This window comes from Podarcis gaigeae (genome assembly GCF_964106915.1).
Source record: "Podarcis gaigeae genome assembly, chromosome: 15".
In the NCBI taxonomy this organism is placed as follows: Eukaryota; Metazoa; Chordata; class Lepidosauria; order Squamata; family Lacertidae; genus Podarcis; species Podarcis gaigeae.
The window spans coordinates 42,605,984-42,622,726 of record NC_139692.1 but is presented as its reverse complement, the minus strand read 5'-3'; the positions used below and the strand labels follow the sequence as shown (position 1 = coordinate 42,622,726).

General features: G+C 48.6%; 1 protein-coding gene across 2 annotated transcripts in view; it reads left to right on the top strand.

The window, feature by feature from the left end:
• Window positions 1–3,307: 3,307 nt before the first annotated feature.
• TRPV1 (transient receptor potential cation channel subfamily V member 1) overlaps window positions 3,308–16,743 on the top strand; it is a 20,655-nt gene continuing 7,219 nt past the window's right edge. For both annotated transcript variants that reach the window (XM_083715069.1, XM_083715068.1), the window contains exons 1-9: window positions 3,308–3,668; window positions 5,672–5,853; window positions 8,356–8,508; window positions 8,615–8,755; window positions 9,035–9,333; window positions 12,340–12,516; window positions 13,369–13,533; window positions 15,175–15,270; window positions 16,041–16,111. In XM_083715069.1, the coding sequence (XP_083571195.1) occupies window positions 3,379–3,668; window positions 5,672–5,853; window positions 8,356–8,508; window positions 8,615–8,755; window positions 9,035–9,333; window positions 12,340–12,516; window positions 13,369–13,533; window positions 15,175–15,270; window positions 16,041–16,111 (1,574 nt within the window). In that variant the 5' untranslated portion in view covers window positions 3,308–3,378. The remainder of the gene's footprint in view (window positions 3,669–5,671; window positions 5,854–8,355; window positions 8,509–8,614; window positions 8,756–9,034; window positions 9,334–12,339; window positions 12,517–13,368; window positions 13,534–15,174; window positions 15,271–16,040; window positions 16,112–16,743) is intronic.

Below are 16,743 nucleotides of genomic sequence, written 5' to 3'. Positions count from 1 at the left end.
CTGTTGAATTTATCTAATGCTGCCCGCATTTTCAAATATACACAATTTTACTACATATATTCAATAAACATTTTCCAACCTTCTTTAAACATATGTTTCTCTTATTCGATAGGTCCGCAAGCTGTGCATATTCCATCAGTTTAAGTTGCCATTCTTCTTTGGTTCGCTCGTTTTCCATTTTGGGGCTAACCAAACACGAGCCGCAGTAGTGGCATACATAAATAGCCATATTATTATTATTATTATTATTATTATTATTATTATTTGGCCTACCTTGCAGAGTTGTTGTAGGTCATAGATAGAAAATTCAGGAAGAGCACACTTGGAATACTGTGTAGAGTTCTGATCAAGTCACCTTCCAAAAGGATATTGTTATGAGCTGGGAAAAGTTCAGAAAACATTAACTGAAATTATTATGAAGGCTGCAGCAACTCTCTTGTGAAGACAGGGTACAGCATTTGGGGCTTTTGAAAAAAGTGGGTTGTTTTTTTAAAAAAATGTGATTTAAGGGACACCCACACAAACGCTCTCAAATATTCATAGACTTTGAATGGACCACAAGGATGATCTAGTTCTAGTCCAAACCCTTGAGCGTGACAGAGGTGTAGAAGATTAGGCACGATAGGGAGAAAGTAAATGCTCTAATGAATACTAGAACTTGGGGTAATCTATTGAGGCGCAACGTTGGAAGATGCAGGAGAGACAAAAGATTGTGTGTAAGCCGCTCTGGCAGAGCTGGATTTATGTATAAGCTAAACAAGCTATAGCTTAGGGCCCCGTCTCTTGGGAGCCCCCCAAAATTGAAAGCAAAAATCCCCAATGTACATTTCCAAAATATAAGATAAAAAACAAATAAAATAAAACCTACATACAGCAACAGTATTTTGTGTTGTGTAGGCTCCTAGGATGTAAGTAATGGGCCCCCAATCATTTTAAGTGAGAGCTTAATAATTATTTCACTTAATATACTGTTTCTTAAGTATTTCACTATTAATATACTTCTTAATTATATTTCAGTTCAACAATTACTTTGATAAAATACATATTTTGTTATGTGCCAATGGCTTTAGATACCTATTAGAGCCTATTAGGTCCACAAATTACCACATAGCATATATTCAACACAAAAAAAACCAGCAACAATAAATAAATTGCTCTAAATAAAAAGAAAAGAAAAGCAAGGATTTCCTTCGCACAGCACAGTTTGTGGCAGCTGTGAAAAAAGCAAATTCCACGCTAGGGATCATTAGGAAAGGATTTGGAAGCATGGTACCATAAACCCTTGACACAAATCTCTGGTGAAACTGCATTCAGAGTAAGGTAGACAGTCCTGGTCGCCTCAGAAAGGATATTGCAGGGTTGGTAAAGATTCAGGAAAAGGCAAGCAAATGATTGGAAGGATGATGCCAAGATTGGAGCGTTTGGAACCTTTTAGTGGAGAGAAAAGGCAGGTAAGAAAAGGCAGCGTGAAAAAGGAGTTTATAAAACTTCTGCATGGCATGGAGGATGTAGGTTGAGAAGAAAAAAAAATTCTCCCTCTCCCCTAACGCTAGAACTTGTGAAAGATTCAGGACAGATAAAGCCCTTCTTCATGCAGCGTAAGAACTATGGAACTCCCTTCTGCAGGAGACCATAAGGTAACGGTAAAGGGACCCCGACCATTAGGTCCAGTCGTGGCCGACTCTGGGGTTGCGGCACTCATCTCACTTTACTGGCTGAGAGAGCCGGTGTACAGCTTCCGGGTCATGTGGCTAGCATGACTAAGCCACTTCTGGCGAACCAGAGCAGCGCACAGAAACGCCATTTACCTTCCCGCCGGAGCGGTACCTATTTATCTACTTGCACTTTGACGTGCTTTCGAACTGCTAGGTGGGCAGGAGCAGGGACCGAGTAATGGGAGCTCACCCCATCGCGGGGATTCGAACCGCCAACCTTCTGATCGGCACGTCCTAGGCTCTGTGGTTTAACCCACAGTGACAGCCGCATTTTTCAGGAGACCACAGCTGTCAACTTTTCAATTTTCTTGCGAGGAATCCTATTCAGAATAAGGGGATTTCCTTTTAAAAAAGGGGGACGTTGACAGCTATGCAGGAGACAGTGATGGCCACTAACCTGGATGTCTTTAAAAGAAGAATAGAAAAATTCAAGGAAGAGAAGGCTGTCGGTGGCTGCTAGTCATGATGGCTGTTGTTCTGCCTCCGCAGTCCAAAGCAGCAGGGCTTCTAAGTGCCAGTTGCTTGAAACTGCAGGAAGGGGGAAAGAGCTCTTGTGCTCACATCCTGCTTGCAGCTCAGATGGGCGATGTGGATGAAATTTAAAGACTGTTTAGCTAAATATGTTGGGACGCGGGTGGCGCTGTGGGTTAAACCACAGAGCCTAGGACTTGCCAATCAGAAGGTCGGCGGTTCGAATCCCAGTGACGGGGTGAGCTCCCGTTGCTCGGTCCCTGTTCCTGCCAACCTAGCAGTTCGAAAGCACGTCAAAGTGCAAGTAGATAAATAGGTACCACTCAGGCGGGAAGGTAAACGGTGTTTCCGTGCGCTGCTCTGGTTCACCAGAAGCAGCTTAGTCCTGCTGGCCACATGACCCAGAAGCTGTACGCCGGCTCCCTCGGCCAGTAAAGCGAGATGAGCGCCGCAACCCCAGAGTCGGCCACGACTGGACCTAATGGTCAGGGGTCCCTTTCCCTTTACCTTAGCTAAATATGTTAAGATAACTTAATTGGGATAGCTTTTAAATAATAGATAGGCTTGGGATTTAAATATGTAAGGATAAGATAAGATGTTTTAAGCTAAATTAGGAAGAATGAAAGATGTTAAGTGATTTTTTGAGAAAATCGATTTTGGAAAAATGATATAAAATGAAATTCAACCAAGGGGATTTGAGGAAGTCACTTAATAATACATACAGGATGTATGTATGTTTGTTTGTTTCTCTGTATGTTTGTTTGTTTTGGATTTTTTGATAATTAATTAAAAAAATTAATTTGCCACCAGTGTGGTTTAGTGGTTAAGAGCGGTAGTCTCGTAATCTGAGGAACCGGGTTCGTGTCTCCGCTCCTCCACATGCAGCTGCTGGGTGCCCTTGGGCCAGTCACACTTCTCTGAAGTCTCTCAGCCTCACTCACCTCACAGAGTGTTTGTTGTGGGGGAGGAAGGGAAAGGAGAATGTTAGCCGCTTTCAGACTCCTTTGGGTAGTGATAAAGCGGGATATCAAATCCAAACTCCTCCTCCTCCTCCTCTTCTTCTTCTTCTTCTTCAAACAGATGGGCGATGCGGGCCTGATCCAGCAGGCTATTATTAGTTTCCTTTTTATTTGTTTTCCTTAGCTTTCAGGGAGAGTCGGAACACTTTCCTCCCAGCCTTGTTCTCCGGAACATGTCTGGAATCCTGGGGAAGATGCGGAAGTTGGGGAGCTCCGACCTGGAGGATTCGGAATCGATGGATGACCACTTCGAAGGCGAGGAGTCAGGTGCATGCACGCCCGGCAGCAACAGGTCGACCAAGCACAGCATCTTCGCCAAGCGGGCGCGGTTCGGGATTGGGGACGGAGACAAGGACACGGCTCCCATGGATTCCTTCTACCAGATGGACCACATGGTGTCCAGTCCCATCCTGAAGTTCAGCCTCAGCCTGGAGCGAGGGAGGTGTGGCAACCACTCTCCAAAGTGAGTGGGTCCCTTAGGGGGGCTTTGAGTTACACTTGGGGGTCTAAGATGCCCTGCACTTAAACCCACCCACCCCCCCGTAGCAAAACTAGGGAGGGAGAAGAACTCCAATTTGGTTCGGATTTCAAAACAAAGTTACATCATTCGCACTTTCCAAAATACAGTGGTACAGTGGTACCTCGGGTTACATACGCTTCAGGTTACAGACACTTCAGGTTACAGACTCCGCTAACCCAGAAATAGTACCTCGGGTTAAGAACTTTGCTTCAGGATGAGAACAGAAATCGCGAGGCAGCAGCAGGAGGCCCCATTAGCTAAAGTGGTGCTTCAGGTTAAGTGGTGCTTCAGGTTAAGAACAGTTTCAGGTTAAGAACGGACCTCCGGAACGAATTAAGTACTTAACCTGACGTACCACTGTATTTAAACAACAACAACAACCAGAAAACCCTAGAGCTGTGGAAATTATTACAGTGGTACCTCGGGTTACAGACGCTTCAGGTTACAGACTCCGCTAACCCAGAAATAGTACCTTGGGTTATGAACTTTGCTTCAGGATGAGAACAGAAATCGTGCAGCGGTGGCGCAGCAGCAGCGGGAGGCCCCATTAGCTAAAGTGGTACCTCAGGTTAAGAACAGTTTCAGGTTAAGAACGGACCTCCAGAATGAATTAAGTTCTTAACCCGAGGTACCACTGTAACATGTGAATTGAAGTGCACCAGCCGAGGAAGGGAGACCAGGAAGGTGGTGTTTGTTCCTGGCTGCCAGGATTTGACCTGATCTGTTTTTTCATAGCTCTATGCTGCTTTTCATTCAAAGGAATCCCAAAGCAGCTTGCAAACAAGCCTCGGTTGTCGAACGTAATCTGTTCCAGAAGACCGTTTGGCTTCCGAAACGTTCGACAACCGAGGCACGGCTTCCGATTGGTTGCAAGAGCTTCTTGCACTTGAGCAGAAACCGAGTTGGACCTTTGAGTTCCGAGGAACATTAAGAAACTGGAGCATTTACTATACTTTTGGGTTTTCAGCGTTCGGGGGCCAAAACATTCGAAAATGGAGCCATTCGAGAGCCAAGGTTTGACTGTAGCAGGATAGAACAGAACATAGCATAAATCATACCAAACAATTAACAGATCATCTGTGAAACAGATAAAAAACTGTATGATTGACAAATCAGCATTTAGAAAGCAACATTGCCAACATGAACAAAATAGCAGCCAAAAAAATAAACTAAGCCTTCTTAACTATGCATGTCAGCCAGTAGACCTTCAGGCTCTCAATGCCTCTTTAACTGGCCCTGGTGGTGGTGGTGGTGGTGTTGTTGAGTCATTTAGTCATGTCTGACTCTTGGTGACCCCCTGGACCAGAGCACGCCAGGCACTCCTTGTCTTCCACTGCCTTCCACAGTTTGGTCAAACTCATGCTGGTAGCTTCGAGAACACTCATCCTCTGTCGTCCCCTTCTCCTTGCGCCCTCCATCTTTCCCAACATCAGGGTCTTTTCCAGGGAGTCTTCTCTCCTCATGAGGTGGCCAAAGTACTGGAGCCTCAGCTTCAGGATCTGTCCTTCCAGTGAGCACTCAGGGCTGATTTCCTTCAGAATGGAGAGGTTTGATCTTCTTGCTGTCCATGGGACTCTCAAGAGTCTCCTCCAGCACCAGAATTCAAAAGCATCAATAACTGGCCCTGGTAGGGTTGCCATATTTCAAAAAGTGAAAATCCGGACACAATGGTTGTTGAGCTTCCCCTCCCCCCCCCCGCCCCTGGACATAGAGAGGGAGGTGTGAGTGTGTGTGTAGAAACCAGCTCACCGGAAAAAGGTAGAATTGGCATCATGTGTTGCTCTGCCCACCAAAGGCATGTGGCCCCTGGGAGGTTACCCAGAAGTGAATGTGGCCCTCAAGCTGCCATGGTGGTACATGTGGGGGGGGGGAGTGATATATTTGAGGGCTGAGCCATTGCTCTCCAGGAGGAGCCAGTAACCCACTGCCCTCCTTCCTCGTGGCAGACTTCTCCATCGCGGGGCTCGCCGAGGAGCCTTCATGGGCGTGCGCCCTGAGAAATCATTCAGGATCTACGACCGAAGGAGGCTCTTTGACGCGGTGGCCCAGGGGGATCCGAGCGAGCTAGACGACCTGCTCACCTACCTCCTGGAGACCCTGAAAAACCTTACGGATGAGGAGTTCAAAGGTAAGAGGGGATCGTGCGCCATTGCTCCCTTCTGGGGTTTGGGACGCGAGAGCCATTTCTAGAGCATGGAGGATATTTCCTTGGAAGGCACCGAGTAAGACTTAGAGCAATGAGTGGGTGAGTGGGGGGAAGCTTTACTGGCCTGAGGGCCACATTTCCTCCCAAGCAAGCTTCCAGGGGCCACAGACCACACACACACACCACCACCCATCTAGACAAGCATGAGGGATTGTCACAAATTTCCAGCTAAGGAAAGACACTCAAGGAAGGGGTGGAGCAGAGTCAATGAGGGGTGTGGCCTGAGCAGAGACCTGAGGGCCAGGTAGAGAGGTATGGAGGGCCGCATTTGGGACTCAGGTTCCCAGCTTCGGATTTACAGGCCCGGTTGACAACTAATTTCTATTTTATTTTTTTTGCCAGGGCCTCTGCTGCCCAGTGCAGATTCCAGGATTTAGACTCTCTCTCTCTCTCTCTCTCTCTCTCTCTCACACACACACACACACTAAAGGGAAATCTTGAGCCTGGCATCCTCTGTGATCCCTTCCTCTAAACCTTGAACGGGGAAGGACATGCAAGTTAAGATTCTCTCAGGCTGCATCTGATTTCTTTGGGTACATTTTGCAGAGTGGCAACCTTAGCACTGTCATGGCAAGGGCGCCCTCTGCTGCTTTTGGAAGTCTTGGCGCATGACCCGTCTTGCCACATCTTGCCATCCTCCGGTGCCAGACCTGGAGACAAGTACCCTCATTATGCACCTCCACTGCTTGCTCCCATTTTGCCTGGATCTCGGCTCCTGTGTGGGAGCGATCAGCTACGGGGTGTAAAGGGACTCCGTCACAGCAGGGAGGAAAAAGTTAAGCAGGCTGGGCTGAGGTGTTTAATGAGGAACTGGACCGCGGGGAATCAATGGGACTATCTTGGGGGCTGAATCATAGAATTGAAGAGTTGGAGAGGTCTCAAAGGTTCAAAGGATCATCTTAGTCCAATCTCCTTCAATTTTCAAATTATCTTTTTTAACGGAGCATAACAAAATGCAATAACGAAGCCAAAAATAAGAGCAAAAGGGATATCTAGGACGGAACACATCAGGGCAAATTTCCATATCAAAAGGTTCCCAGTAACACAAATTGGTTTACAATCAGGCACGTCCGACTCTGCGATCTACTCCCAGTACTGTATAAAAAAAGGCAGTGATCTACTCATTGTCATCGAGGGAGGAGGAGTGGGGGGGTGGAGGGTGGAAGGGGAGGGTTCACCAGAGTTGTTGAGCTTTTTTAAAGGGGAAATGCCCAAAAAAGCTAAGATAAAAATACGCCACTTCTAAACGCTAAAGTATCCCCAGTCATCAGCAGCAAACGCCAAACACTTGATGCGACGGAGGGGCAGAGAGAGTGGGCAGAGACATTCATTCAACAGCTTTTTTCATCCAGCGATCGATAACGGTCCCACAATCGACCACAATCGACCACAAACCTCCGGGGATCTACCTGTCGATTGTGGTCAACTGCTTGGACATCTCTGGTTTACATTATCCTGTTCTTTATTGCTCCGGTACGTTATAAAGAGACTTCATTTCTCCATAAAGACATCACCTTGCTATCCACCTGCCCTGCTTGTAACTGTGAGTGTGAACTTAGTTTTGCATACTGCATCCTAGCGTTTAGTTATCCCTTGCCTCATAGGTGGCATCCTCTTCTTACACCCCACCCCTTACCCAGTTTTGACAGATAATAAATCTGGCAGCAGTCAAGAGATGCTACATCAATTCCTTTTCTTCTGTTAGTGCAGTTACATATCTAAACAGTTAGGTCAGAGGATCCATGGGTAAAGCCCATTCCATTGTTATATCTTCCCCAACATTTCTCAAAACGCCAGAGTTAAAGGGTGCCTTTGCACTGTTCTTGCCAGTGTGGTGCAGCAGTTGGAGTTCTGGACTAGGGCCTGGGAAACCAGAGTTCAAATCCCCACTCGGCCTTGAAGGTCGCTGAGTGATTGTAGGCCCGTCACACTCTCCCAGCCTTACCTACCTCGCAGGGTTAGTGGTGAAGATAAAAGGGGGAGGAGAGCTGTGGACGCCTCCTTGGTGGAATATACACGCAATAAATATATATAAGCTGGGACGCGGGTGGTGCTGTGGGTTAAACCACAGAGCCTAGGACTTGCCGATCAGAAGGTCAGTGGTTCAACAGGGTGCGACAGGGTGAGCTCCCGTTGCTCGGTCCCTGCTCCTGCCAACCTAGCAGTTTGAAAACACATCAAAGTGCAAGTAGATAAATAGGTACCGCTCCGGCGGAAAGGTAAACGGTGTTTCCGTGTGCTGCTCTGGTTTGCCAGAAGCGGCTTAGTCATGCTGGCCACATGACCTGGAAGCTGTACGCCGGCTCCCTCAGCCAGTAAAGTGAAATGAACGCCACAACCCCAGAGTTGTCCGCGACTGGACCTAATGGTCAGGGGTCCCTTTACCTTTAAATATGTATACATTTTGTGTGTTTTCTCCCCCAGAACCGGATACTGGGAAAACATGCTTGTTGAAAGCCATGCTGAACCTCCACAATGGCCGGAACGACACCATCCCTCTCCTGCTGGAGATTGCGGAGAAGACGGACAACCTGAAGGAGTTTGTGAATGCCGAGTACACAGACAGCTACTACAAGGGTAAGGAGTGTGTGATTGCCATGGGTGGTGGGACGTGTATGGAACTATTAACGGGGGCAGAGGGTGGAGATTGACTTTCCATCTCACGGTTCTGCCTCCTCTTCAGGCCAAACCGCTCTGCACATCGCCATCGAGAGACGAAACATGTACCTTGTGGACCTCCTGGTCAGGAACGGCGCCGACGTCCACGCGAAAGCCCACGGGGAGTTCTTCCAGAAAATCAGTGGCAGGCCCGGCTTTTATTTTGGTAGGCGCTGTCTTTGGAAGGGTCCTAGGTTGGATGGGGGCTGGCCGAGCCAGGAGGAACGGCCGACAGAAGACCCCCTTGGAGGGACCCCGTGGGCTGGGAAGGTTTCTAGCTGGGTCAGGAGAGCCTGAGGAAGAGGATCCAAACATTAAAGTTTTGGGTAGAAACCACAACCTGCGCTCGAGTTCTCCACCTGGCAGGAGCCAGGACAGGATAGGTTTTTACCTTGCTCCCCCCCCCCCCCATGTGACTCTGATGGTCCATCGTTGTTCCCACCAGGTGAGCTGCCTCTCTCTTTGGCTGCCTGCACAAACCAGCTCAACATCGTGAAGTACCTTCTCGATAACCCCTACCACCCGGCCAACATTGCCACCCAGGATTCCATAGGCAACACCGTCCTCCACGCTTTGGTGGAGATCGCCGACAACACGGAGGACAACACCAAGTTTGTCACCAAGATGTACAACGACATCCTCATCCTGGGAGCCAGGCTCAACCCCACCCTCAAGCTGGAAGATATCGCCAACCGAAGGGGGCTGACGCCGCTGACCCTGGCGGCCAAGACTGGGAAGATACAGGTAGGTTGTGTGAGCTGCTTGAAATGATCTGGCACACTCATTACCAGTGCGCAGCTTGTAAGTCATTTTGGACTAACAGCTGTCCATGGAGGCAAAGGTCAATTCTGTGTCCTGGGCAGCTGTCTACCAGCTCCATCTGGTACGTAGGCTGAGACCCTATCTGCCTGCAGACTGTCTCGCCAGAGTGGTGCATGCTCTGGTTATCTCCCGCTTGGACTACTGCAATGCGCTCTACGTGGGGCTACCTTTGAAGGTGACCCGGAAACTACAACTAATCCAGAATGCGGCAGCTAGACTGGTGACTGGGAGCGGCCCCCACGACCACATAACACTGGTCCTGAGAGACCTGCATTGGCTCCCAGTACATTTCCAAGCACAATTCAAAGTGTTGGTGCTGACCTTTAAAGCCCTAAACGGCCTCAGCCCAGTAGACCTGAAGGAACGTCTCCACCCACATCGTTCAGCCCGTACACTGAGGTCCGACTCAGAGAGCCTTCTGGAGGTTCCCTCACTGTGAGAAGTGAAGCTACAGGGAACTGGGCAGAGGGCTTTCTCAGTGGTGGTACCCGCCCTGTGGAACGCCCTCCCATTAGATGTCAAGGAAATAAACAACTATTTGACATCTGAAGACAGCCCTGTTTAGGGAAGTTTTTAATGTTTGATGTTTTATCATGTTTTTAATATTCTACTGGGAGCCGCCCAGAATGGCTTGGTTGAAACCCAGCCAGATGGGCTGGCTGTTAATAGTAAATTATTATTATTATTATTATTATTATTATTATTATTATTATTATTATTATTATTATTTGGCAACACCAACCAGCAATCCATCTGAGCTACATTGATTTTGTCAGTTGCGCAGCATGGGAGGGGGGCTATTGGGGCAATTGCCCTGGGCACAAAAATGTTGAGGGGCATGCCTCTGCAGCTGCGGCCCTGACCAGATCTGCGCACCATCCTGTCTGCCTCACCTGGGCAGCGCGCCAAGCAGGAGCTGGGAGAGGATGGGCCCTTGCATCTCTCAGCTTCATGGCATCCCACCCACCCAGCCAGCCAGCGGGGGAGGCAGGGGGGTGGCGAGACTCATGGTGACAGTGATGCCACAGCCCCAAGAGGCATAAACACACACACACACGCTGCTCTGCAGCGCTGTCCTGCAGTAGCAGCGCTGCATGGAGGTGTAAGGGGGCGTAATATTTGTCTTCGGGAGGTGAAATACTGATCTTGGCCTGGCTGCTGGCAACTCATGCTATGCCACTGATTTTGTGACTCATTTTGCAGTGTCTGTGGCTCGAAACTCACCCTGCACTCACTTGGCGGTCTCAAGCCAGCCACTGTTCTTTCCGTCTGGGCTCCCACGTCTGCAGAATGGTGCTAATAGCATAGTAAAGGTCGCGGGGATTCGAACCGCTGACCTTCTGATCGGCAAGTCCTAGTCTCAGTGGTCTAACCCACAGCGCCGCATCCTAATAGCATAGTAGCTAATAGTATAATAGCCCCACCTTGTTGTTGCAAGGCAGAGATGCCCAAGCTTCTGTTGGCATACGTTTTCTGACTGAAAACATTCCATTCTAGTTCTCAGAAATTGGTTTGGTTTTTTTAAAAGCTGCATAAAAACAACAGCACCGGTAGTACTCAACCCTGAGGGAGGTCACTGTTTGGTTTCGAAGGAGGCATATGAGGAACCGTGACTCAGGAAGGGATGCAGCCGTCGCCTGAGACTGCGGCACCTCTGAGTCAAGAGTGACTGAATGATCTGATTCCAGGGAGAAACAGTAAATCATACAGAGAGGCAACAGGAAGTCTCCTGTCCCCAGTCAGCACTTGGGATTCATAGGAAGTCTTTAATTCTGTCTTTTTTAATTCCTGGGACTCAAACCCAGGACAATTCCAGCAGAAACACTCACAAAGACCCTATGTCAACAGGTGAGCTGTCATTCCTCTACATTGCAAGGATATGGACTAGATGATTCACAGGCTCCTTCCAACTTCAGAATTCTATGATTTTAAAATCATTAGGGGGGGGGGAATCACTATAAGAAAGGAGCCGGGGAAAGATGTAGGACTTACCATTTGGGGAGATTTGTTCTCTGAATTCAACTTGCATTTGTTATCTCTCAAACCTTGGCGGACCAAATCAAGCTTCTCTTACAAAGCTTAAAAAGGAAAGGAAAGGTTACCACATCTGGGCCACTAGAGAAAAGGCAAGTAAGAGGAGATAAGGTGGAAGTGTATAAAATTATCAGCAGAGTGGAGAAAGCAGATAGCAAAAAGTTCTTCTCCCTCTCTCGCAATAGTAGGACTTAGCAGGGCTGTCCCATAAAACTGAGTGTTGAAATATTCAGGACAGAGAAAAGAAAGTGCTTCTTCACATAGGTAAAGGTAAAGGGACCCCTGACCATTAGGTCCAGTCGTGGCCGACTCTGGGGTTGGGGCGCTCATCTCGCTTTATTGGCCGAGGGAGCCGGAGTACAGCTTCCAGGTCATGTGGCCAGCATGACTAAGCCACTTCTGGTGAACTAGAGCAGCGCACGGAAACGCCGTTTACCTTCCCGCTGGAGTGGTACCTATTTATCTACTTGCACTTTGACGTGCTTTCGAACTGCTAGGTTGGCAGGAGCAGGGACCGAGCTACGGGAGCTCACCCCGTCGGGGGGATTCGAACCACCGACCTTCTGATCGGCAAGTCCTAGGTTTAACCCACAGCGCCACCCACGTCCTGCTTCTTCACATAGAGCATAGCTAAACTATGACTTTAAAAGAGGACGAGACATGGAGGAACAAGGGTGCCGGTGGCTACTGGTCACAATGGCCATGTTCTCCCTCTGCAGTCTGCCTCTCAATTTCTGTTCCTGAGAATCACAAGTGGGAAGAAGAGTTACTGCTGCACCAGGTCCTGCTTGCAGGCATCCCATAATGACCACTGTGAGAACAGGATGCCAGGCCACATGGGCCCTCTAGATGGGCCTGACCCTGTGGGTTTTTTCCTTGTGTTCTCATGGCTAGGTCTTTGCGTACATCCTCAGACGGGAGATCACGGAGCCGGAGTGTCGCCACCTGTCCCGGAAGTTCACGGAATGGGCTTATGGGCCTGTTCACTCATCGCTCTACGACCTGTCCAGCATCGACACCTGTGAGAAGAATTCAGTCCTGGAGATCATCGCTTACAGCAGCGAGACGCCGGTATGTCTGAGGCCTGATTCCCTGGCCTCCAGAGCCACAGCTTAGAGGCGTCTTTGATGGCCCTCAGTGAGGTCAGGTTTAGGGATGGGCCAATCTGCCGCAGTCCGCTTCCACATGTCCACATCAGTTTGCAATATATATATATATATTTAAATACCCTAATGAAAATTTGTCCTCATCAGGGCGAATTCCTCCTAACGTACTCAATGACCCTTGGGGTCCCTTCCAACTCTGCAATTCTATCCAACTTAGCTTAATTTTTTTGCAATGCATTTTGGTATCTTATTTTCACATACAGTGGTACCTAGGGTTAAGTACTTAATTTGTTCCGGAGGTCCGTTCTTAACCTGAAACTGTTCTTAACCTGAAGCACCACTTTAGCCAATGGGCTAAAGCACCACTTTAGCCACTGCCACCACGCCACTGGAGCCCGATTTCTGTTCTTATCCTGAAGCAAAGTTCTTAACCCGAAGCACTATTTCTGGGTTAGCGGAGTCTGTAACCTGAAGCGTATGTAACCTGAAGCATATGTAACCTGAGGTACCACTGTATGCATCTATAGAATGTACACTTTACCCAGCTATAACCCTTACTCTGCTGGAGAACTGCTTTGCAAAATCAGCCATTTTTATTTTTGATCGCAGTCCTTTTGCCCTTTTAATTTCCACTCTGCCCTTGGTTTTCTTCCGGTGGGGAGACTGGTCTATTAAAGTGCAGCAGGGGCAGCTAGCCCCCACCTGCCCGTCATCTGACTTACAACCAGCCTAGCGCTTGGCACTCCCTTTCATTGGCTCTGGTGCCACCTGCTGTTGGCCTCCCACCCTACCGGTCTGCTTTCCTTCCCCCTTCCAGAACCGGCACGAGATGCTGCTGGTGGAGCCTCTCAACCAGCTCCTGCAGGACAAATGGGACCGATTCGTCAAGCATCTCTTCTACTTCAACTTCTTCATTTACGCTGCCCACATTGTCATCCTCACCGTCGCCGCCTATTACAGGCCAACGAAAAAGCACGGGGAGGTGGTTTAACTTCGAGATTCTCGGGTTTCTAGCTCTACCAACCCTTATGCAAGGGGTTTCTATACCTGTGGTTCCTGGAGTTTGCTTCCCCTGCTGAATTTCTTCCTGATATGCAGCTGTGAAATGCCCCAGGAGTCAGGTTAGGTGGGAATGGGCATGTGGGGCGTGTGTGCTATTCCTTTAGAAGTGGGACCTGCAGGAAAATGGTCAAACAGGGTCTCTTGGCCACGCTGCCCTTCTGCCTGCCCCACCCTTTCCCAGGTACTCCATTCCATTCTGTCTCTCAGCTTCCACACACCCGCACCGAATCAATCAGCGCTGCACAGTAATCATTGGGCTATTTTTCAGGTGGGGGCCACTCTCCCCTTTTAAGGATTTCCCCCCAAGATCTTATATCCTTCTGAAACCTTGCCCGAGTTCCCTCAAGCCTCCTGATACAGGATAACAAGTCTTGTGCCAGGTCGCTAGAAGAAGAAGAGTTTGGATTTGATATCCCGCTTTATCACTACCCTAAGGAGTCTCAAAGCAGCTAACATTCTCCTTTCCCTTCTTCCCCCACAACAAACACTCTGTGAGGTGAGTGAGGCTGAGAGACTTCAGAGAAGTGTGACTAGCCCAAGGTCACCCAGCAGCTGCATGTGGCGGGGAAGCAAACCTGGTTCACCAGATTACGAGTCTACCTCTCTTAACCACTACTACACCATGCTGGCGCTGGCTCTCTAGTCTCGTGGTGTAGGCAGGGATAAGCTATCTTACTCTGGCATTGCTCCTTAAGCCAGACTTGGTGCCCTCCATTTAAGACCCTCACCATCCTCAGAGTTGGGGAAGTCTCCTTGAAGCACTACGCATATTTAACGTCTCCTAAAACAATGCAGTAATTCAGTAGCGTGATCCTATGCGAGTTATCTTGGGAACGAATATGTTCAGTGGGACATACACCTGGCTTAGTGGTCCTTACTCATTACAGCCTACAGTTATTATACTACAGGATGGGGACGGGGAGAGGCTATACTCCGGCTCAGGAGCCTGATCAGTTATCCTACCCCAGCAAACATTTCTCCCCCTCTCTAAAGATCTCCCCCATTTTTGCATTTAAATATAAATATAAATGGGGTGGGCAGAGAAGTGGTTAAACCTCTCTGCTCTGCCTTGGGCTCTGTTGGGAATGCAAACCACACACACACTCATCAGATCACTTATTTTATTAGTAAGGAGAGGGCAGTGGCTCCCTCTCCAGAGCTGATATGCACAGATCAGCGGAGGAAGGCGGGATGGTTGTGTCCTTTGTGAGTCCTGTACGTCCAGTGAGCGTGGGCAGTGGCGTAGCGTGGGGGGTGCAGGGGGGCCGGCCGCACCGGGCGCAACATCTGGGGGGTAGGGTTAGGGGGCGCAAATCCACGGGTTAGGGGGTGCAAATTACTTGCCCCGGGTGCTGACAACCCACGCTACGCCACTGAGCGTGGGAGAGTGTGGAGTGACCACGGTCACTGCTGACGTTTCACCTTTAGAGGGCTGGCCAAGGGCAAATGGGCCTACTTCCCCCCCAAAAAATTAGCCACTCCTGTTACAACACACTCATTCCTAGTTCACAACCGGGTTCCGTGTTTTGATTCTCTAAAGTTGCACCCTTCTCGTCCACAGCCCCCGTTCGCCTTTAATTACACGACCAACGAGTATTTCCGAGTCACCGGGGAGATCCTGAGTGTTTTGGGGGGTGCCTATTTCTTCTTCAGAGGGGTAAGAACTTCACCAGAGTCTCTTACGGGTGGGCAAAGGGCTTAGGTCCCCGGGGAACATGTGCATTTTTTTAGCTTGTGCCATGGGGCTACCCCCTCTGGTCACTGCTCTCTCCCCTCCCCCTGATCTGCCGCCCTGCACTGAGAGACAGAAATAGAGAAAGTGCTCACGCACAAACACACAAATGCTTCACTTTCCCAAGGAATCTGGGTAAAGGTCAGATCCTGATTAATCTGAGCCTTGGAAATCCCATAGAACTGGAAAAGGAAGTGGGAAAGAGCAGTACTCTTCCAACTTCTTTCCTTGGTTCTAGGGCAGCGCAACTGGTTCTGCCGCACTGGGAGCTGAGCACTGGGTAGCACTCCTATTTGTCCATATTTTACACAAACTATATCTGTGGCTTGTGGTTCTATATTCAGCCATGGGAGAGCATTCCACAGACAGGGAGCCACTGCAGGGAAGGCCCCGTTCTCGTGTTAGTCTAAGGCCATTAAATGACTTTCATGGCTAAGGCTCCAATCCCAGTCTATTGGGAAGACAGTGTATCATCTCTCTGGACGAATTTCTTGTCCTTTATCATTTGACAATACATTAGGAAGGGAGTGTGGCTCACTGGTAGTGCACATCCTTTGCATGCTGTCTGGGTTAGAGTAGGTCATTTTATTGTGTATCTGCGTGAGGGGCGGTGGCGGTAAAAGACTTTACGGGTTTTTGTTGGACTGAAGCCCTTTCACACCAACCTCTATTTATTCTCCTGCCTTTTTTTCCAGATCAAGTATTTTAAGCAGAGACAGCCATCCCTGAAAGCAATCTTTACGAACAGCTACAGTGAACTTCTCTTGTAAGTGTGGTATAACCAGCCTTATATAACCAACATGCTTACATCTAATTAACACATGAAGGGGTTAATTCCATAGAGTAAGCTGTCCTGTCAGGTTTAGCATTGTCCCTCACCTTGGGAGTAACAAGGTAACCAAGCCTTTCTTCTCCTCCCAATCTACCTGAGAAGCTTAGCATGTTAAGAGGTTTTGAGGTGGTTGCTGCAGCTCAGACCGCAGGGCTCTTACAAGCCTCTCTTGAGTTTCTATGCAAATAATTTGGGAACTTTCACCACTTGGCCAAGTTTTATCTGCCTATGAAACTTTTCTGATGTATGGAAAACAGCATGAAGCTGACCTTTGAAGGGTTTGTAAGTAAACCAGTTTTTAATTTACCAAACATGTGGTCTTTTCCTATGCTGGGGGCAGTTTGGGAACTCTCAACGACATATTGTAAAGGTCTAACAGATTGTATTTCCACACTTTACTTTGCTGCATGTTTTGGGATTTTAAATCTCTGCTGGGATTCACTCACCAAAGAGCACCTGGAACTTGGCATCCAGGGAATTTCTTTTTGCCAGTTTTTCCTTGAACCAACAGTAGACATCCTTTTTATGTGTTTTAAAGTGAGTGGCAATGTGGTGTAGTGGTTAGA